The 22,585-nt window shown below is 38.4% G+C and overlaps 1 protein-coding gene across 10 annotated transcripts in view; it reads left to right on the forward strand.

Moving 5' to 3' along the window:
* The first annotated feature begins 408 nt into the window (after nucleotides 1–408).
* TANC2 (tetratricopeptide repeat, ankyrin repeat and coiled-coil containing 2) overlaps nucleotides 409–22,585 on the forward strand; it is a 374,308-nt gene continuing 352,131 nt past the window's right edge. For 7 of the 10 annotated variants that reach the window (XM_073235742.1, XM_073235743.1, XM_036997192.2 and 4 more), the window contains exon 1: nucleotides 915–1,283. In XM_073235742.1, the coding sequence (XP_073091843.1) occupies nucleotides 1,251–1,283 (33 nt within the window). In that variant the 5' untranslated portion in view covers nucleotides 915–1,250. The other 3 variants (XM_073235744.1, XM_073235749.1, XM_036997193.2) reach the window with 2 other exon arrangements.

The following is a 22,585-nucleotide window of genomic DNA, read 5'->3' on the forward strand; positions in this document are numbered from 1 at the left end:
AGGCCCGGAGTGGGCGCACGTGACAGCAGCACCTCGAGAGTGACATCACCCCTGGGGGCGGGGCCCAACTATCTAGGGCCTTGTCTGCTAGTGAGCTTCCTCTCCCCTTCCCCACTGAATGCTCTCGACCCCACCGCCCCCAAGTCAAAGCCCCCTGAAGAGACGAGACATGCCCAGACCTCACGGAGCGGCAGAGCCAGGGGCCAACCTCTCTACCCTCGCTCTCTCCGCCAGCCGCTCCCCACCCCCAACCCGTGCAGGGGGCGGGGGCGCGCGCGCTCCACCACGCACGCGCCCCCACGCACGCGCTCTGCCTCCGCGCTCGCGCTCCTCCCCGCCCCGGAGCGGAGGGGGCGGGGCTGCGGGCGGCCGCCGAGGGTGCGACGCCCCCGGCGCGGCAGCGGCGCTAGCGAGCGGCCGGCGGGGCGCGGGTTGCTGGGCGCGCGGCTCGGGCCGGGCCCCCTGGCACACCGCTTCGCGCGAGCGGCCCGCCAGGCGAGGAAAGCTGCGAGCACTCTGATCGCCGGGTTCCGGGCCGCCGGCGCTGCCCTCCCGCCGCCACCCTCCGCGCCTCCTCCGGGCGGCCCCGCCCCCGATCCCATCCCCCCCGCTCTCACCTCCCGGCTGTGCCGCGCGTGAGGCGGAGCTGGGCGCCCGCCGCCGCCGCCGCGCTGAGGGGCGAGAGCCTGCACCCGAGCCGCCGCTGACAGAAGGACCGCCGCGGGCTGTGCTCGCCGGCCCCGAGGCCCCGCCGCGCCTTTACGGGGCGCAGACCCGCCGCGGGCGACGGAGCGCAGCGAGGGGCTCTGGGAATCGCGGGCGGCGCCGGCGGGCGGCGCGGTGCTCGCGGGAATCTCCGGGGCTGGGGCTTGACCCCGAGGTGCACCGAGCCCCTCAGAGCAGCAGGTAAGAGCCCCGGGGAGCCGAGGAAGGAAAGGTCGCTTCAGTGACAGGGGCGTTCGCCTCCGGCGCCTCGGCTCCAGCCAGAGGGGCGGGGGCGATCGGGGAGACAGCGAAACGGGCAGCCAAGTGCCTCCAGTGTCCAAGGCGTGGGGAAGGTTGGCTCCAAATGTGGCAGTCAGGGTGGCTTCAGATGGGTTCGGGATCGGTCACTTCGGTGTCACCGGAGGTGTCGTGGAATTCGGTGCCGAGAGTCTCCGAATGACCTGGACCCAGGATGAGATGCGAGGCAGATTGCTAAACGTGGCAGGGAATGTGGTGCAGAACGAGTTGCAAAATGAGCCCCCAGAATGCTGTATAAAAGTAGTTGTGGAATGTGTCAGGTAAGGCATAGGGTGGGTTGGCCTGCGTGGCGTTCAAATTCCTGATGAAAATGTTATTAGTGATATTAACAATTCCTCTGGGATAGCAGGCGTAGTATAAGAAAACATTAATAAGGCCCATTGCTTGATATTTTATCACAGGAAATCGAGAGGCGCTATATGATATGCTAATGCTTGAGATATAGTACTCACATGAAAGGAAAACATTTTGTGTCTAGTTGTGAGATGGGAAAGAAAAAAAATTGGGCTAAAATAATGCCATGTTTTGCCATCAGCGTGTGGAGCACTGATACAATTGTATCGTGCCATTTATTCCAGTTGTGGAATGTTTAAAATGGTTTTCACAAAACGTAAATAATGATAATTAACATTAGGAAGATGTGGTGTTTTGGGTGTCTTTCCCTCTCTTCTCTGCCCCTCTCCAGGAAAAGAAAGAAAAAAAGCCCTACCACATCATGACCGAAATTCTGAGTTCAAGATCATTAGGCAAAGGGAATTTTTTTTCAAATGTGCCTCTTTCTTCATTTTTACACAGGTGAAAATGTCTGGAATGAGGAAAACAAAACAATATGGTGAACAAAAGGGATACATTTTCAGGCATTTTGAGGGGTTGAAGCCAAAAGCTTTTGCAGTGGTTGATTACAGTGAATGACAGCAGTGATGTATTATTGCATGTTCTTAGTGTTGGGGTGGCAAAATAGGGGGAAAATTGAATAATGTTAATGTGGCATAAAAAAGCAACAACCAGAATATTGTCAGTGGAGTGCTTCTTGCAGCATTTCTCAGGTAGATCATCTTAGGCATAAAAATAAAATATTAAATTGTCCTCTATATGAAATTACCCACATGCTGCAAAACATTGTGACTTATATTTAAGAAGAACAGCTGTGTTTTGAGAGGATTGTCAGAACATAGCTGGAATTTCCGAAGTAACAAAAGACAGCTCCATGAGCTATTGAATATAACTTATCTGTAACATTTCAGTGAGTGTGCCATGAAACAAGCAGGAATATCTGGATGTGCTCATTAGGATACAGTTAATTATTGATGAGATTTTAGTGTTTTATATTCTTATAGAGAAACTGAATAACTTGTCTGAGTGTTGGTATAATAAGAACATTAAGTAATTTGCCAGATAATCTGAAAATTCATACTGATAGGCTTTTCCCTAGGTCCAAATTCAGCCATCTAGGGATCATTTGCCTCAGAGACAAAACTGAATTTTCCCTGAAGATTAATTTTTAGTTTTATTTAGTCATTTCTGTAGATATGTCCCTCATCTTGAGGCTATGTTGGGACTAAAGCAGAGAGAAGAGAGCCAGAGGAGAATAAAGAGCAGTTCTGTTGGGTTTTCCTGTTTTGTGCCGACTGTAAGCCATATGTACTGCCACCCCCTACTGTCTGTAGGAAGAGGTGATGCAGAGCCCCATTCTTTTCTTGTTATCACTGCCCCCTTGTGTAAGGGAAGAAATTGATAGTTGAACTTCAGAAACTGTTCTCAGATTGTTCTTGATAGAGTGACTATGTAGATTTTAAATTAATTACCTGTTCTCTTCAAAGTTGCAGGGCTTTAAACTTAACAATTAGTCATGCTTCAGATATAGTGTCTATTTTTGAAAGTATCTGATTTCAGGCAGTAATTCAGATTGCTCAGAATGTTTTCAATATGTTTGTGAAGATGGTGCCGTATTATTACTGGCAGTCGTACTGGTAGAAATAGGTCACCCTTATATAGCACCTACTCTGTGCCAGTCCTGTGATCTGTATTATAATGAGTCCCAGCACCCTATGAGGTATTTACTGTTATTTCCATTTTGCTGATTGGAAACTGAAACACAGAGATGATAAATAATTTGCTCAAGATTATTTAGTTTGTTCTATTCAGGAGCTCCAGCCCCACACTCTGTGCTCTTAACCAGTATTCTGTATTGCCCTCTCAATCAAATCTGTGTTGACACCCATCATGAAATGCAGGTGTTCATCATAAAAAAGCAAATACTACAGATGTAGATAAACTTAAGAGAGACACATTAAAATGTTAAGCCTACAAATACACCAAAAATACAGTTACTTATAATATGATCACTTCTCTTTAGGAATTTATTTTTGTAATTTATTTCTGGGGTTATGAGTAGAGGAGTATTAGTACTTTTTATGTAGTTAAGGAAGCCTGACTAAGTTTAAAGCAATTGTGATGAAGGTTGGTTTTTGGGGGAACTGTAGAGGTAGAAACCTACTTTCAAGTAGGTTGATATGTATGTGTGTGTGTATGTACATCTGTACTATATATTTAAAACACTGGTAAACACTGCTGATTTTCTTAAAGAAAATTAAGGGGAAATTACCAGTTTTTTTCTTTGTACTTAATATTTTTATGATCTCTTGTAATTAACAAAAATGGATTGGATGCATATATACATTTTACCTTTTCCATCTAACAATTGTTGGCTCAGATTTTTCTCACATATAGTTTTATAGATTTTAATACATATGTAACAATATTTATAAAAACATATTAATTATAAAGAGTAACAATGCAACCAATATTCCTACACCTTCCACCCAATTTAAAAATGTATTATCACCTCCTACACTTGTAACAATTATTTTCTTCTCTTAGCCAAACATTTTGCCATTCTGTGAATCATATTTCATATAATCACATACTATCTTTAATTTAATTTAATTTAATTATTAATTTTAAATTTTGGTATTGTTAATGTACAATTACTTGAACAACATTATGGTTACTAGACTCTCCCTATCATCAAGTGCCCCCCACATACCCCATTACAGCCACTGTCTATCAGCATAGTAAGAGGCTATAGAATCATTACTTGTCTTCTCTGTATATACTGCCTTTCCCGTGTACCCCCTGCTACATTATGTGTGCCAATTGTAATGCCCCTTTCCTCCCCTTATCCCTCCCTTCCCACCTGTCTTCAATTTTTTATACTTTTGATGATAAGGGACTTTGTTAAAAGGGAATTAAATATAATATCCTACTGATTATGGGTGGACTTGTTCAAAATTTGTTTAATATATTTAAATTTGTTATAGACTCAGATCATGCTCTGTATTGTATGTTGGTTGATAGTTAATTTTAAACTATTTCACTTATAAAACCTAATTTGGTGTTTGCAATCTTTATCATAAAGATTCACTAACATTGTTAAGCATTAGTAGATTAATTCTCTCTTTCAGTACTGAATCCTGACTGTCCCATGCTAGCTCTCCAGCTTTTTCCCCTCTTCCTCATAAATACCTTGGCTGTTTTAGTATTTTCTCAGTGACTCTGTGTGCATTTTTTTGATTGGAGAAGGAGGAAGGCCTAGATAGGAGTACAGTAGTCTCCTTCCTAATCTGCAGAGAATACTTTCCAAGATCCTCAGTGGATGCCTGAAACTGGATAGTACTAAACCCTATATATATTATGCCTTTTCCAGTACACACATATGAAACTGGATAGTACTAAACCCTATATATATTATGCCTTTTCCAGTACACACATACCTATGATAAAGTTTAGTTTATAAGTTAGTGCAGTAAGAGCTTAACAACAACAACTAATAATAATACAGAACAATTATAATAATGTAGTGTCCACAAGTTGTGTGCATGTGGTCTCTGAAAATATCTATTGTCCTTTACTAACCCTTAGGATGATGTGAGATGACAAAGTGCCTGTGTGATGAGGTGAAGTGAGGTGGGTGATGTAGGCATTGTGTCCTAGCATTAGGCTACTATTCACCTGGCAGTGTATGTCAGAAGGAAGATCATCTGCTCTGGATTGCAGTTTACCATGGGTAACTGAAACTATGGAAAGTAAAACTGAGGAGAAGCGGGGACTATTGTATACCAAACCAGTAATTCCAAAAGAGGAATATTAAGGTAGTTGAAACTCAATAGATACTAGGTAGAACAAATGTGCATGAGAGAAAGACATCAAAATTCTATCCTTGTCATATTTCTTCCTCTTACAATAGAATTAAAATAGAATCTCTGAGACACACTGATTAGGCACAGTATTTGAATTATATTGGATTGTATTTACACAGAATAACCAAAATAACCAATATTAGCTGGATATTTTTACTGATGATACCTAGATTTTATTTTAGGGAGTTAGAACAAGCTGTTGAAGATGGCTGCTTGTTTTTCTAACTAGTCCAATCAAGGTAACAAATAATATAAAATAGTTTGGAAGCTAGTTTAATTATTTGTACTTTTTTTTTTCTGTGAGTGAATTGAAACTCAGCATTGTCATATGTGCTGAGTGCCTGTAGTCATCAAATACTATTATTATTATTATTATTTGGAGAGAAGGCACTGTTTAAATACCTTCTTTAGTCTTTGTTATAACATCATGAAAACTATCACTTGGTTTATTTGAATAATAGTTTCTATAGTAAGTAATATTAGATTAAGATTGCTTATGATTTAAAAAAATGAGTTAGGGAGATGTGTATATGGTGATGCAGAATATATATCCCTGATGAGTCTCTTTAAAAATCTGTGGAGTGGAATAGGTTAAAAGAAGAGCTTAAAGATTTAAAGCAATAATTTTTCTACCCAGTGGTCCTTTTCTTTTTCTTTTAGATGGTTTTTTACCTTGAGCCTTTAAAATTCAAGGTAATATTAGATGGAGAACAAGAAATTTGGCCCTGAGTTTTAGAAGGCTAAGACAGGTTGAGGATACAATAAATGAAAGTTTCTGGGAGGCATTTTTCTTTTTTCCAAAAAGCTCTCTTAAAGTAATTATACTATAATTATTTCTGGAAACAGATTTCTTTTATTAAGACAGTTTTATTTAAATAAATACCTTTATAAATCTTTTGAGAGCTATCTTTATTGATGTTACAAAATCATAAAAGTTGCTTTTTCCTGGGCCACACATTACAACAATGTCTTATGTTCAGCTTCTGTTTGTCCTTGAGTACTTGAAGGTAAACATAACTAAGTTTGAGAGACAGAAGAATTAAGTTGGTGTTAGTCTCAATCATGCCCTTTCTTTACCCTTTTCTTCATTATATCAATGTCTGCCTTTATTCAGTGCATGGTATATTCTACCTTTGAAACTCTTTTTTTTATCAGAACTTGGGATTCTCATGTCAGTCATTTAAACTGAGTAGTTGCATTATAGTGAATAATCTGGTTGGTGTGATTTTTAAAAATCCAGTTGCCCACTAATCCTTTTGCATTTATGTGCCTTTCTTTCACAGATACTTTGCTGCCACAGTGATCTTAGTAACTTGGTCATCTGATCTTGTCACTCTTTTCTTCAGGGTCTTATTGCGACCCCTAATCACCTCATGGATAAATGGAAAGTTCTTAGCAAACCATGTAAGGTTCTTCATAATCTGATCCCTCCCACTTTATACTCATTGTCTGCCACATTCTTTTCACAGTTGTGCTTCGGGAATACTGAACTGCTTATGCATCCTTCATTTTGTAATATTCTCTACCTTTCCATGCCTTTCTATATGAAATTCTGTCTGCTTAGACTCCTCTACTCTTCTGTTTTCTGGGCAAACTGCTCCTCAGCCTTCATGTCTTGGCCCTGATACTACCTTTTGAGTGAAGGTTTTGCTTACTCTCCTGGGTGGTCTTGGGCATGCCATTTTCTATCTGTTCTCCCATTGCACCTGTTAAGTGTGAACATTGTAGTAGTTATCACAGCATATTTTAATTATTTATATGCCTGTCTTATCTCTAGTCTATGAGCTCCTTGAAAGCAGGCATTGTGAATTTGCACCTTTTTTTTCAGATTCAGCATAGTTAGTACATAGTAGGTGTTCATTATCTACATACTGAATAAAGGTTGTTGATACTTATCTGAGTTATGCCTTTAAAACCTCATCTCTTACGGTGGAGTTAGAGGAAATTCAAGGTACCAGGAAGTATGTATAGGGAAATATACGTAACACACATTGTCTAGAATATTAGAGTAACTTGTGGACCAAAATTGAAACTAATTCTAAAGATAAACAAAAGTTCTTTTTTTCCATATGAAGGGAGGAAGATTAGAAGGTTCTCTATGTGAACCTTAGTTGAACTATTTTTCATTGTATATTACAGGGGTTGGTAAATGACAGCAATGGGCCAAATACACTCCAAAATCTGTTTTTGTATGGCCTGTGAACTAACATTTTTAAGTGGTTGAAAAAAACATCAAAAGGAGAAGAATGCTTTGGAACATGTGACAATTATAGGAGATTCAGTGGCCATAAAGAACGTTTTATTGGACTATAGCCATGCTCATTCATTTATATATTGGCTATAGCTGTATTCTGGGTACAAGAGCAGAGTTAGGTAGTTGTGATGGAGACCATCTGACCCACAGAGCCTAAATATTTACTGTCTAGTCCTTTACAGATAAAGTTTACCAGTCCTTGATTTATTATATATCTTTGCCCATTAAATGTTTGTTAAATGTCATAAGTTGGAGATAGACCAACTATGTCTATTGAAGGCCTCTGCAGGGCATAATTGCTTCTGTCTGTTCACTGAGAAAAGATTGGTCACTTTGCCTTAGCAGTGATTTATCTGACAGGCTCCTATTGTACCTCCTTACAGTGCCCATATTTTGTCTAACTCTGAAGAAATTTCTGGCAAAGTGTATTCGATTCTGTTCCTTTTTCTTAGAAGAAGCGTCCCAAGTGGAGAGATTTGGAGGACTGCATATAAGAGAACATTTTTCTTTGTTTGCTCAGATCTCAACCTCTCATGTATGTACTTTACATAAAAGCAGATCATTATTATATGAAAAAAACCCCTGATTTTGTATGTTAGTGTGCTATACAGGCATATAGTAGTTAAGGTATATGAGTTGAATTAAATTAGTTATGTTGGGAAAATTGAGGGATTTTTATGTGGTCTGTTATAAACACATTAAATCATTCACTTAAATATATATTGACTACTATGTATAAACAGTTACTTTTATTAATATAGTCTTTCAGTTGAATGTGGGCATTTCATATTCTTCCTTAAATAGAAGCTAAAGTTGTAATCCAGAATTCTGTGCCCTAGATATTTATCCTACCTCTGCAAAATACAGTTTAAAAAAAAATCATTAATGTAGTTTGTCACTTCCCCACAGTTTCACTGGTCAGTGTTGGTAAGTTTTACTGTTTTATTTAGGTGGCAAAGGTTTTATGAAAAGGAAAACAGTCATTTATATATTCCTTTTTATAAACATCAGCAAGTATTGTAGAGATAAAATTTAAAAAGAAAAGTATATAAGTAATAATGATGGAAAACTTGTTATTCCAAACAGATAACTTTGGACCAGGTAGTCATGCTTATTTCCTTGTGTGTAATACCATGCTTGCATTGTTATATCTGATCACATCAGCTAACATATCTGATTATAGAGATTGACAACATGAAGAAATATGGCACCAGTTTTCCAATGCCACGAAAACCCCCTTTCTGCATTCAATGGATCCAGCTTTATAGATAGATTAGTTAATAAACTTGGAAATGGGAATGAGTATGTAGATGTTATGATTTAATCATTGTAGGCATGAAGGAGCTGCCTCAGATCTCAGTAAATTCCCTCTGCCTAAGTGAAGGAGGTCCCTTCTTAGCCCTGTGTTCCTAATCTTGTGTTGCAGTGTCCCACAGTTTCTCACTCTAGTTGCTGAAATTTGATAAGGCAAAGCTCATTGGGCTGTGGAAGCCTGGTGGGTATTTGTTGTAGTCTAGAATTCTATTTCTGTTCAAATTCCATGGGATCCTGTAGAGCTCCCTAAGATTGTGAATTAGGGTGAATGAAAGTAATTAGCTTTAGTAGACATGTGGGATGAAGATTTACTACCTACCCCAGTCCTGCTTCAGCATCAGAAAATCTTTGCTCTTCTTTTTAAGGGCTTTAAAGAGGAAGACAGACTTCCTTTGGAAGTTATTATTCAGACATTCCTATGTTATAGGATAACTAGGTAGTTGTTCAGTAAGAAGCTTTTGAAATTCTACAACCATGAGACCCCCTGTACACTAGAAAGAACATGAATTTGTGCATTTTTGAGTCATGAAAATAGGTTTGAGTTACTGCTCTATCATTTACTAGTGGTATGAGGGGGTTACTAGCTGTGTCTTGCAGTTTTGATAATAATGAAATAAATTCAGTGAAAATCCTTAGGACAATGTCTAGTACTAATAAATGGTAATTGTTATTAGGCCTTGAAAAGTTTCCTGGATTTGTCTTTTGTGAGGTGTGTTTCACATAGCTCCTCCCTACAGTTTACCAGCATTGTCAGGCCAGCTTGTCATCTCCCCTTGCTCTTCTTTTTAGCTTTGCAAGGCTGAAAACCCATGGTAATTTGGCTGATTTATTTTGTTACCTGAAATTTTCTCTTATGAAAGGTTTGAAGAAAGCTGGAAGAATGAGTTCTTGAATAACTGTAAACCTAAAAATAAAAACTCTTAGGAGAGAGATGCCATTGGGCAGACTCCTAATATGCGTCTCTTTTTGGGCTATTTCCTTTTAAGCACCACAAACTTGATAAAAAGTTGATTTTTGATCTCCACTGTGAAATAGCAGACCACAGCATTTCTTGAGACAATGAATTCTTTGGCATTTTTTTTTCAATTCCATCATGCACATGTTTTCAACTTTTACAGACATCTCTTATTTTTATGAATAACTGGAATTTTTCTGTGTGTGATAACTTTATTCCCCACCATGCAACACATCCTGCCTGTTAATAGCTTTTTGTGATTTTTCTTTTTTTAAAATTTGTATGTGACAAATCGGTCAAGATGGTTGCGGTTTTTTTGTGATCTACTTCATAAAAAGGACTTGTCAATTTAAGTGTAAAATAATACAGTAGAAAAAGTTTGCCCCTTTTCTTCAAAATCTCATTTTTCCCAAGCCTCAATTATTTTTGTAATGTTTTGCCCATTTCTGCTAATCTGTGTATCAAGTGTACAGTTATTCATTGAATGTTTTTCTTTAAATGGACTTGATTATCTTTTAGTTTTATCCTTAGTTGTCAAAATATCCATGAACTGATAAGTTTGTGTTATATAAAATAAAAACTAGTTCATCCTAAAGACATCTTGCTTAATGCACTTGGGAAAGAACACTTAACATACAACTTTGGTTCCAGATTGGATTGTTTTGTATTTTTAAATAAATGAACTTTGTAATGATTCCTCTCCTTGCTTTAAATAATTTCTTTTTTTTGTTTGTTTGAGGCTATATGAAATGTAGCCATTTATTAGCTGTCAACAAATATTATCATTGCTTACAATAGATAACAGTTATCTTTCCCACAACCCCCATTCTACCTTAAAAAAAAAGATAGTACTAATACAGTTTATAGTTGCTAAAATAAACCAGAGATGAATAAAGAAAACATTAATATTTTCTTCTCCCCTCAGGTCTCTTCCTTCTCCACTTTTTTTTTGGGGGGGGGGGTTAGTCAACATTAACCAACACTATTTTCAACACATTTTTCTTTGCTCAAAAACAGAAGCATATATACACATAAATACAGGCTTTTTGTAACTTGTTTTATTAACTTAAGAATATATCATAGTTATCTCTCCAGTTTAGTAAATGGAAGCCTAATTAATTTTTAAAAGCTGAATAACATTCCATAGCACACTATACCATAATTTATTCTGTTCTCCAATTGATGGACATTAAGACTATTATTTTTTGCTATTATAAACATTAGTTCACTCTTACTCATGACTAGAGAAGCAAACATTCTAAATAAAATAGAAAACAAATCTAGTGGTGTTTTTAAAAAAATACATCATAATCAAGTAGAGTTTATTCCAGAGTTTATTTAAGGCAAGTACAGTTAAATATTAACAATTTATTATATTAGCAAATCACAAGATAAAAACTGTATCATTCTCTCTTTTGAGGTGAGTAGGGGGAATTTGTATTGTATTGTACAAAATAGCATAGGGAGATGCTCACCCATGTGGATGGAAGTCCAAGTTTTGTACAGTTCTTTAATCCTTAAAGTTGGTAGAAGCCTTTTTCCTGAAGTCTTTGGAGGGACTTTGTGGGGACTGGGCCTTAGCTTTGACCTTAGTTTCATTCCTGGCCTTTAGTTGCCAAAGCCTGGTACCCCTGACAGGATGGAAATAAGCATACTTCCGGAGACTGGGATGGATAATATGTGTGACCCAGTCCAGTTTAAGTCTGGCGCCTTTTAAGATCTTGTCTGTGATTATTTTGGGCTTAATGAGCACGTTATTGGCCTCTGTACAGGTGCTCATTGCCTTGGAGATGTTGGTGTAAATCTTTTTGAGGCGTTTCTTGTTGGGCTTGTTAGCAAAACATGCATTCCTTAGGATATAAATTTCTTGAAGGCATTTCTAGGACTGGTAATATATGGTATTATTCTTAGATTTGGCTATATCATGTACTACCACCACAACTCTTGGAGTGGTGGAGACTGGACAAAAGAGACCCAGGACTATCTTAATACATGTCAGAAAAGCGTTTGATAAAATTTTGGAGTAATTTCCTCAGAGTACAAGTGGCATAATATCTGAATCCTTGCTTGAGTGAAGATGTCTTTCTTTTATTTTGATAAGGGAGTGATATTCTTGGCTGGATATAGTGTTCTTTCAGCTGGTGATCTTGCTTTCTATTTTAATAAGAATAAGAAAATAGAAACAATCTTCTACCACCTGCATCTTTACCAGTTATTGTAAGTTAACTGTCTTTTCCTCCATTGAATGCCATTCCCACCAGTTGTCCATTCAAGCCCAGCCTTTCTTATCTCCTTAAGGACATTCTTCCTGCAATTCTTCTGTTTTTCCTTTCCTGGATCACTGTCAACAGCATAGAAACATATTGTAATTTCTTTCATCTTAAAGAAACCCTCTCCTGACCTTCTCCTTCCACCTACTGCCCCATTTCTTTTCTCATTTGTACCAGTTATCTTTGTTCACCTTATACAACTCCCTCTGTTTTTTTATAGCTTTATTAAGGTATAATTTACACAGTACAATGTTCACCTATTGTAAGAATACAGTTCAGTCATTACTGGTAAATTTATAGAGTTGTGCAGTCATCGCCACAGTCCAGTTTTACAGTATTTCCGTTACCCGCCCCCAAAATTCCCTTTTGCGTTTCAGTTTCTGATTTCAGCCCCAGTCCTAGGCAACCATGCATCTGCTTTGTTTCTATAGATTAATTAAAAAATTAACTGAGTTAATTTTTGTGTGTGGTGTGAGGTAAGAATCTAAATTAATTTTTCTGCATATGGATATCCAGCTGCCCCAGCACCATTTGTTGAAAAGACTATCCTTTCTTCCACTGAATTGTCTTGGCACTAAAAAATCATTACCTGGGGTGTAAGAAAGGATTACCAACCTCCAGTGGCTGTCTCACCAACTGGAACTTCCTGTTAGGTCCCAAGGTAGTCTATAAGTCCATTGCTTGCTCCCAGCAGGACTCCACCCTCAGGCTAATGGAGATGCTGGCTCTCCCTATTTGCTTGCCACTGAGACGGCTGTGATTGGCAATGCTGCTAATTGAGTCAGGCTTGGCTGTGGCAGCAAAGCTCGTTTTCATGGCCTGCCCCACCGTGGTTGAACTATTGCTTGTTGAGTGCAGGTTTCTGGAGAATAAAAGTAGCCCCAGACAAAAATGCCAATAGGCTTATACTTTTCTTACTTGAAGTTAGGTAGTTTGCTTGAATAAACATTTCTTGGTTTGTTGTATGTTTTTTATTGAGTTCCAGGGTACTGAAAAGCCTTATCTCCATTCTCTTTTGAACTCATTCCATCCAGGCTTCCTGTGTCATCATTTCAATGAACTGCTTGTTATGGTCATCAGTGGCTTTCACATTGCTCCAATCTACTGTCATTTCTTAGCCTCTGTCTTGCTTGACCTATCAGCATGATTTGATACAATTGATTGCTCTCTCTTCCTTGAAGCCATTTGCTTCCAAGATACCACTATCTCTTGGTTGGTCTTTGTCACTGGATGCTCTATTTTAGTGTATTTCTTTCACTGATTCCTCCTCATCTTCATAACCAATAGAACTTGTAGTGCCCTAGGAATTTTCTCTCTCCCGAGGACATTACTTACCCTTCTGCCCTCTCAAGTGATGTCTCTCCCATTTTTTCTTTCCAAAACCCTCATATCCCTGGATGTGGAGATAAAGTAGATAACTTCTTTATTCCCCTTTTCAGCATTCAAATCATTTTCCTCTCTTCCTTAAAATTCTCATTTTGAAACTCATGTCATCAGATTTTATTTACTATAACCCTCTTAATGCTGTTGGCTGTATCTCCTAGTTCATTCTCTACAATGACTACTGGGCTTACTACCTAGAGGTAGGCCAGACTTCACAAGGTAAGGGCACAGTCCTCCACATAACTACTCTCACTTCCCAGTGACAAACTTGGGGGTTTCCAGAGTCACTCTCGCTTCTGACCAACTGGCTACAAGTTAAGGGGTTCCCACTGCTCCCTCAGGTTTGACAGTTCGCTAGAACAACTCATAGAACTCAGGAAAGTGCTATACTTATGGTTACAGTTTTACTGTAGCAAAAAGAATGTAAAACAGAGGCAGCCAAAGAAGCGATGCATAGGGTGAGGTCTAGAAGGTGGTCATGTGAAGCTTCTGGTGTCCACTCCCTCTCGAATCAGGACACATCACCCTCCTGGCACATCAGTGTAACAGTACACACACAGTATTGCTAACCAGGAAGCTCACCCAAACTGTGGTATCCAGGGTTTTTATTGGGATTTAATTATGTAGGAATGACTGACTGAATTATTGGCTACTGATTAAACTCAAGTGCCAGCCCTTTTCTCCTCCCTGGAGGTCAGTCTGATACCACATGGCTGAAAGCTCTAACCCTCTAATCACATGGTTGGTCTCTTTGGTGTAGCCAGTCTCCATCTTGAGTCGTTTCATTAGCATAAACTATCACCCCACTTCCCCACCATGAGTTACCTCATTAGCATAAATTGTCAGGGCCCACCTCAAGTAACAAAGACACTCCTATTACTCAGGACATTCCCAGGATTTAGAGATTACCTCTCAGGAACTGAGAACAAGTCAGCCAAACTCTTTATTATACAGGATTCCCTCTAATTAACTTAAAAAAAAATCTCCTGGATCCATTTCCCATCCCCCAATCTATTTGGTCTGTCTTTACTATAATGGAGCTCAATTCTTGGTAATTTCAACTTTGTATATATATTTTTAACATCTTTTAGTTCTTTGAATCTCCTTCAGTGATCTTGTCTTCCATCTCACCTAAATCATTCACTACCAGAGTCATAGCCTAGATCTTGACTAATAATTGCAACCTCTCGATAATTTCAGTTTCATGCATCCCACACTGGCCACCACTTGCTTTAACCCTACTAGGACCTTTAATCCATAGAGTCACCATTTCACTGTCTGACCCTCTTGATAGCTTCGCTCCCTTCCTTAGCTTAGATCAATCATAGTAATAATTCACCATTGCATGTACCTTTAACACCAGTTCCTCTTCTTGATTCATTGCCCTTGCTGTACCAGAACCACATTCCTAGTTATATCCAGCCTTCCACCTTTCCCATGCCTGCACCCATGAAGCTGAATGTGTTTAGTGAGAAACACACAACCTTGCTGGTTCCATTCTAAGTTCATGGCCATAGACCTCAAGTGGAACCCTTGTACTTCCAGGTAACCATGCTGTATATTCTTAATCTAGGAGGTGGGAGAATGAATGGATGATTATTTCACACTCTTTTCTGTCACTTCACACTTCCAATATGTCTTTCCATTCTTTTCTCAGCTAATGATTTTTCTTCCTACTTCATTGAAAAAGTTGAAGAGAACATCCATAGAATCTCACTATCACGTCTGCCCACTTACCAGCATTTACATCCATATTCTGACAGTTACTGCAGAGCTATTCGTACCTCTATCTAAAGGCAGTTCCTCCATTTTTGCAATAGGTCATATCCACTCTTGCCTGCTCAAGAACACTGCTTCAACAATTCTCTCCTCTTTCATTTTTTCCTTTCTTTAGCTGATTCTCATTGGTGTGCAACCATGTTAAAAATTTTTTTTCTTGAACCTCACTTCCCTCTCCAACTACCACCTGGTTTCTGTGTTCCATCTTACAGCAGACCCTTCAAGAGTTGTCTGTAATGCTCTCCCCAGTTTTTATCCTCCCACTCTTCTTTCAACTTTATATTTTGAAATGGAAACATACAAGGAAGTAGAAGAATGGTACAAAAGAAATTTTCTGCATTCAGATTCACCAGGTGTTAATATGTGCATTATTATTCTGTTGATGTATATATATTTTTTCCTGAGTAATTTGAAAGTAGGTTGCAGTTATTATGTGTGTACATGTTTCCTAAGAACAAGGACATTCTCCTATGTCTCATACAATTGTCAAAAATCAGATAATTTAACATTGATATAATACTATTATGTAATCCACAGTCCGTGTTCACATTTTCTCTCTTTCCTTCAATGTGTCCTTACAGCATTCTCCTCTCCCCCATATCCCAGTCTTGGATTATTCCAGTATCATGCATTGCATTTTGTTGTGGATTTGGTCTTTAATCTAGAGCAGTTCGGCCTCTCTTGTGTTCTTGCCATTGACACTTTTGAAGAGTACTGTTATTTTGCAGACTATACCTCACCTTGGTTTGTCTGTTCCCTTAGGTTTACATTTTGGGGACAGGAATACTACATAAATGATGTGTGTCCTTTCTTGTCAGGAGGCATATAATTCTGATTTGAGCCATTATTGGTAATGTTAAATTTGATCACTTGGTTAAGGTGATGTCCACTAGGTTTCTCCACTGTAAAATTACTGTTTTCTTTTTGTAGTATATATGTAATTTTTTGGAAGCTGTTTTGAAATTACAGTAAATATGTTGCTTATAAAATTTCACCTGCCCATCTTAGCGTCATTAATAATTTTCACTACAATTATTACTAGGATGGTTACAGAATGATGATTCTCTGACTCAGCCATTTTGTCTATATTTATTAGTTGAAATTTAAACTGGAAAAACTCACTATTTTCTTTTCCTGAGTAGAATAAAACCCCTTTCTTCCCTGTTGTGTTTCTTTCCTGTGATTCTCCTTTACTGCTCACAACGAACATTCCACTTCTGACAATTCTAGTCACCAAATGTCAGCGGGGGGCAGGTTCCCCACAGCAACAAGCAAGTCTCCAACACTAGCTGGGTGTTCTACAGTTTAACTCAATTCTGACCCTGTCTGTCAAGACATAGCATCAGATCTTCATAGCTAAGGGCGCAGTTCCACAAAACTGCCTCCCTCCCCTTCAGACACCAGTCGCAAATCCAGGTTGTCAGCCGTGCTCCTGACTGACCAGCTGTAGGTCAGTGGTTACAATGACTCTCTTCTCAGGTTCAATTAATTCACTAGAGCAGTTCACAGAACTCAGGGAAGTACTCACTTACATTTACCAAGATTCATTAATTTATAATAATATATATACATTATTAAAGGATATGCTAAAAGGATATATCAACAGCCAGATGTAAGGGATACATTGGGCAAGGTCTGGGAGAGTCCTGAGCACAGGAGTTTAGAATTGGGGTGTAGCACCCTGCCAGTGTGGATGTGTTTGCCAGCCTGGAAACTTTCCAAACCCCACACTATTAGGTTTTTATGGAGGCTTCCTCATTTGGATGATCAGTTATTAACTCTGTTTCTAGACCCCCTTCCCTCTCTGGAGAATGGGGGTGAGGCTGAAAATTCCAAGCTTCTATTCATGGCTTGGCCTTTCTGGTGACCAGCCCCCATCCAGGGAGCCCCCACAGGAGCCCACCCAGAGTCACCTCATTAGAACAAAAGATGCTCCTAGTGCTCTCATCACTTAGGAATTTATAAGGTTTTAGGAGCCCTGCGTAAGGAATGGAGTCAAAGACAAATATTAGAACTAGAGATGCTCCTGTGTTCCTATCACTTAGGAAATTATAAGGGTTTTAGGAGCTCTGTGCCAGAAATGGGGGAGATATACATATAATTTCACAACATTCTACTGTGGAAGAGCCAGCCAAAACTTTCTGCATCTGTTCCTTAATTAACACTATGAATTCATGGGTTCCTACTTTATTTAGTGGGTTATGCTCCATTTCTGCCATTTGTTTTGATGCTCAAATTGTTACTGGTTTGCCCAGAGCTGGCTGCTTCAGGCCAGCCCATTGTCACATGCCCATGATGATTATTTTGAGCACTTCCTTACTTTTGGGTACAACATGATATTCCAGGCTCATATTTTTCTTTCCTACCCCAGCAGCAGAATCAGACATTTCTCTGTGGAGCCTTGTATTCTTTTTCATTTTCCTTTTCATTGAGATATGATTTACAAGGACTCAAATGCAAAAATATTAATGTTCAATTTAGTGAGTTTTAATAGTTGTATCATCTGTGTAATACATCTGTGTAAAAACCACAAACAAGATATAGAACATTTCTGTCATCTCTTCAGAAAGTTGATTCATGCCTGTCTCTATCCAGTCCTTCTTCTTTCCCTCAACAAGAGGCAGCCTTTTCTAAAACTTGTACTATCATAAATTAGTTTTGTTTATTCTTCTGCTTCATATCCATGGAGTCATACATTGAGTAATTTTTGGTTTGGCTTCTGTATCAGTCTGAGTCCATTCATGAGAGAGAAACTACATAATGATTTGAACCACGAACATTTTTAATATAAAGAATTGTTAACTCTAACAAGGAAATGGAGTAATGAGGGATTGGCTAATAAGTAGAGAATGTAGGAAGAGCCTATGTATGGAGAAGCCACTACTCCTTGACCAAGATAGAGTATTCAAGGAAGATTGCCGCCCTTACCCCCAGCTGACTTTCAGACTTTGTTGAAAAGCACATGGCCATGACTTACTGAATAGCAAAGAAACTGCTTGGATGCTACTGGTGGAACTTGCTGGTAATCTGCCTCACCAAGGAAAGCTATACAAGGAGAAGAGTCTCACCAAAGGTACTCCATTATTAAACTACCTGTGGGAGAATGCTGGGGGAAAGTGCTGTTTCCTGGGTACTCCTGGTCACCATGTAGTCCAGGAGCAGGACACTGGAGAAGCCGCCTGTCCTGCAGGAACCAGGTACTGGAGAAACCATGCACTCTGTAGGAGCCTACTGAGCAAGCACACTGGAATCCAGAAACAAACCTTTTTCCTCCTGTAAAGTCTCTCCAGGGACTTCTACTGGCAAAGCTTAACATTGTGCCAGTTGGCAAAGCAAGCACTTTTTTAAAGGTTCAGATCCATTTGCACACAGCAGGCAAAAAAGGATGAATTTGTAGCTGAGAGCCAAAAAGTTAATTATTAGTGCAGGTTGCATTTTCTTCTTTGAAATCTCCTAAGTTTTGATTGTATGCTAAGCATTTTGCATAAAAGAATGGTAAACTGAGGTAAATACTATTTGCCTTTAGAGAAGGGCATGTTAACTACTTAATGTCCAGTAGTAGATTGGGAAGCTGAGTCAATCTCATTTATATTTCACCCCCGACTGGATTTGTTGTAGCTCAGTTTATTTCAGGTCACCGTTGGCTTCAAATATATTGAGGGTGGTGTCAGGATTTTTTTGTCAGGAGGGTCTGGTATCTTAGCATTGGTAAGTTTTCAGAGAGATCTCTGTACTTTACAGCTGAGTTCCAGTGTTTTGAATTTAGGAAAATTATGAATATTTCTCTCTGGCTTACAGCTTGGCTGCCAAATGTTTTTGGTTTATGCTTCCTGTGTTTATTTTTCCTAAAAATTAGCATATATATGTATATTTTATTTCCTCTTATGAGAAGGTAGCATGCTATAATACTATTTTGAATTTTGCTTTTTTTATCAAAATCATTTATATTAATTTATAGAGGTCATTAATTTTTTTTACAGTAACATATAATACTCCATAGTGTATATGTGCCATGGTTTATTTAGTTAATTTCCTGTGTTTGGATATTTACATGGCTTCCAATATGTTGCAGTAAAAAAATAGTAATCTAATTAATAGTCTTTTGTGTATGTATTTTCATATCATTGGAGTACATTCTTCTTGAACTCCTTCTAAACACTTCAGTGACCTCCAGTTGCTTAATAGCAATAGTTAATTCTGAGTCCTCATGTCATATGAACTCAGTCTGTACTCACTCCCTTGATAGTCTCATTTAGGCTTTTGTCTTTATTTACTATCTATATGTTGATAAGTCTCAGATAAATGTATCCAATCCAGATTTCTTTCTCAAATTCCAGATTCATATATCCAACTGTTTATTAGATATTTCTACTTGGATGTCTGATACTTGAAGTACTTTTTCCCAGAATTGAACTTCCCACTATTCCTTTCCCTTTCCCCCATATCTATTCTACTTGCAGTCTTTTCCGTCTTGTTGATGGCAGCTCCACTATTTTATTTGTTCAGAACATTGGGGTCATCCTGTTTTTTCTCTTTCACTCCCCATATCTAATCTGTCAGAAGATCTGTTGGCTGTATCTTTGAAACACACCTAGAATCTGACCACTACTGACCACTTCCACCCAGGTCTGAGCTAGGAACATCACTTATCTGGATTACTGTAACCAGTAATCCAATTAGGAGTAACTGGCTTGCTTCTAAAGTTTCTTTTCAATACAGCAACTAGAGTGTTCTTTTTCTGCCCTATGACTTCCCATCTTACTGAGAATAAATACTAAAGTTTTTACAACAGCCAATAATAAGGGCTTATACACTGTGGTTCAAGTCATTTTTTCTTTCATCTCATCTACATCCCTAACCTTTCCCCCTGCCTCCTTATCCACTCTACAGTAGCAACACAGGTCTTGGTGTTCCTTGAACAAGCTAAGCATGGTTCTGCTTATGACCTTTGCTTTTACCGTTTCTTCTTTCTGTAATTTTCTTTCCCCAGGTATCTGCATAGGTTACTTGATCGTCTTTAGGTTTTTGTTTCACCTGTTTCCAACTGTAACACTTAAGCCTCCTTTTCCTTCAACCCCCAATATTTCTGTCCTCCTCCTCTGCCCTTTTCTTTTCCTATAGGTGGCATCTCTTTTGACATACTATGTTTTACTTATTTATGTAAATATTTCTGTAGACTCTAAACTCACTGAAGGCAGGGATTGCTGACTGGTTCCTTGCAGTATTCTCAGTACTTAGAATAGTGTTTGGCACATAGTAGATAATGTTTGTTGACTGTTGAATGAGTTGAATAAATGAATTAGTCCTATCTGGAAGTTGGAGCTCTTTAAGTCTTAAGGCTTAAATATTTTTTTTCAGCTTACAGCAGTAGTTCTCAAAACTGTAGCATGCCTTATAATCAGTCAGAAGGAAAAACTAAAATTTCAGTTACTGTAGTGGTACATCCAGAACAATTGTTTTACATGTCATGAATGCATGTGAAGATTATCAGAAAAATTGGTAGGAAAATAGGATTTTAATAGATATTGTAGGACAATGAGAAGAAAAGAAACAATAATAAGGAAGACTGGGATAATTTGTAGGGGAAAAGATTTAAAGGTGATAATAAAAAAGCTTGCTTAGGTGGCAGGAAGGGATTAGGCAGGATATAGGTGAGTAGGTTTAAAGCTGTGGGTGTGTTAATTTAAAGTTGTGTCTCTTTTTTTTTTATCCTTAATTTTATTTTCTGAGTCTCTCCTGAACTATCCTCCCCCTTTCTCTGCCCTTCTTTCTGATTCTCTTATTACCTGTCTGTTCTGACTACTTTGTTTCATAGTATATTCTATACTCTTCTGTACTCTGTCTGATCTTGGTATCTTGGTAGTATTCTCCTTTGACTATCATTTCATAATTTATTTCATTATTTTAAGGTAAGTGTTCTGTTATTTTTTAAAAAAACTATACTTCCTCTTAATCTTTATCTGTTACTAACTCTCTTTAAATTTTTACTTTATCGAAACAGAATCTTAAAGTTGTGTTTACTTCTGCTTCCTCTGGTTTTATTTGGACCTTTACTTTACATCTAATTTCTAACAGCTGTCTCAACTTCACATAGTTCATTCCATGGCATTTAGGGCTTGCACACTGTATTTGTGGGCATGCTGTAAATATTAGTGAATGAACTTTAATAGAATTTTCAACCAATTGCATATTTTTCTTTTCTCTACCTCATCAAGGACAACACCTTTCTTGATTAAAGCTATTCATTCTTTGATCCTCTACTGATAGAATTTTTATCTTAACGAATACATTATAATGCTCCATTTTAAAATAACTGGCTTGTGTGTGTGTGTGTGTGTGTTAGTTGGCATCTCACTGTTTCATTTCTTTACTGATGAATAATTTAACACTACTAATGAATAATTTAACACATTCTGTTAAATGAGAAGTTTGGTGGAATAATTGCCTTTACTGATCTTCTGGGTGTTGGATTCTTTTCCTAGGTGCTTTTACATACTATGCTAGGATTGTGTTCAGCTGTGTGTAACAGAAACTCAAGTACAGTAGCTTAGTCAAATAGGATCTGTTTTTGTTTGTGTTTTTTGTTTTTCAGGTAACTGGAAATGTGGGTACAGGCAGTCCAGGGGTTATGGTAGTTCTACAGTGACATCAGGGAATCAGGCTTCTTGTATGTTTTTCTGCTATCCTTGAAGGGTGGCTTTGCCTTACAGTTTGCAAGATGGCTATTTGCTCCCTAGACATCTTAGCTTTTTAAAAGCAAAACAATAGTTTTCCTTCAGTCGTTGCTAATAGCCTTACAGTTTCATCTCACTGGTCATAATTGGGTCACATCACCAACACAGGATGCAGGGGATTCTGGGAAGTTTGTATTTAAGCACATTACTACCTTATTCAAAATAGATACTCTGTTAATAAGAAAGAGTGAGTAGGCAACTTCATCAGTTGGTAGATGGTATGCAAGTCATGCATCTCTATTCCTTAACACAGCCTTGCGAGTTAGATGGTGTCATGTTTGTTGCAGAAGAGAAATGGGGGCTCAGAGAGGCTGAGTAACTTGTTCAGAGAGTCATATGGTTAGTAATTGATAGAGCCAGGATATGAATATAGGTGAATCTTTATTCAAAGACCATACTCTGTATTATATTACATGACCTCTCTATACTGTCCACTTAGCAGTCTTGAGTAAAGATTTTGTATAAATAGTGTTTAAGGTGTTTTAATAAAATGTGATGCTCTTTTAGACTAGTTTATTGGTTTTTAAAAATTATAGGGAGTATCTGAGGGTTCCTGATGCTTGATCTTTTAGATACGTAAAAATGATGTGATTTTTGTATCAGAATAAAGATAAACTGTGAATGCTGTGCACAACTTTGTTGAGATCTGTTTAGATAGAGGATTATCAAGCATC

This window comes from Manis javanica, chromosome 4 (genome assembly GCF_040802235.1).
Source record: "Manis javanica isolate MJ-LG chromosome 4, MJ_LKY, whole genome shotgun sequence".
Classification (NCBI taxonomy): Eukaryota; Metazoa; Chordata; class Mammalia; order Pholidota; family Manidae; genus Manis; species Manis javanica.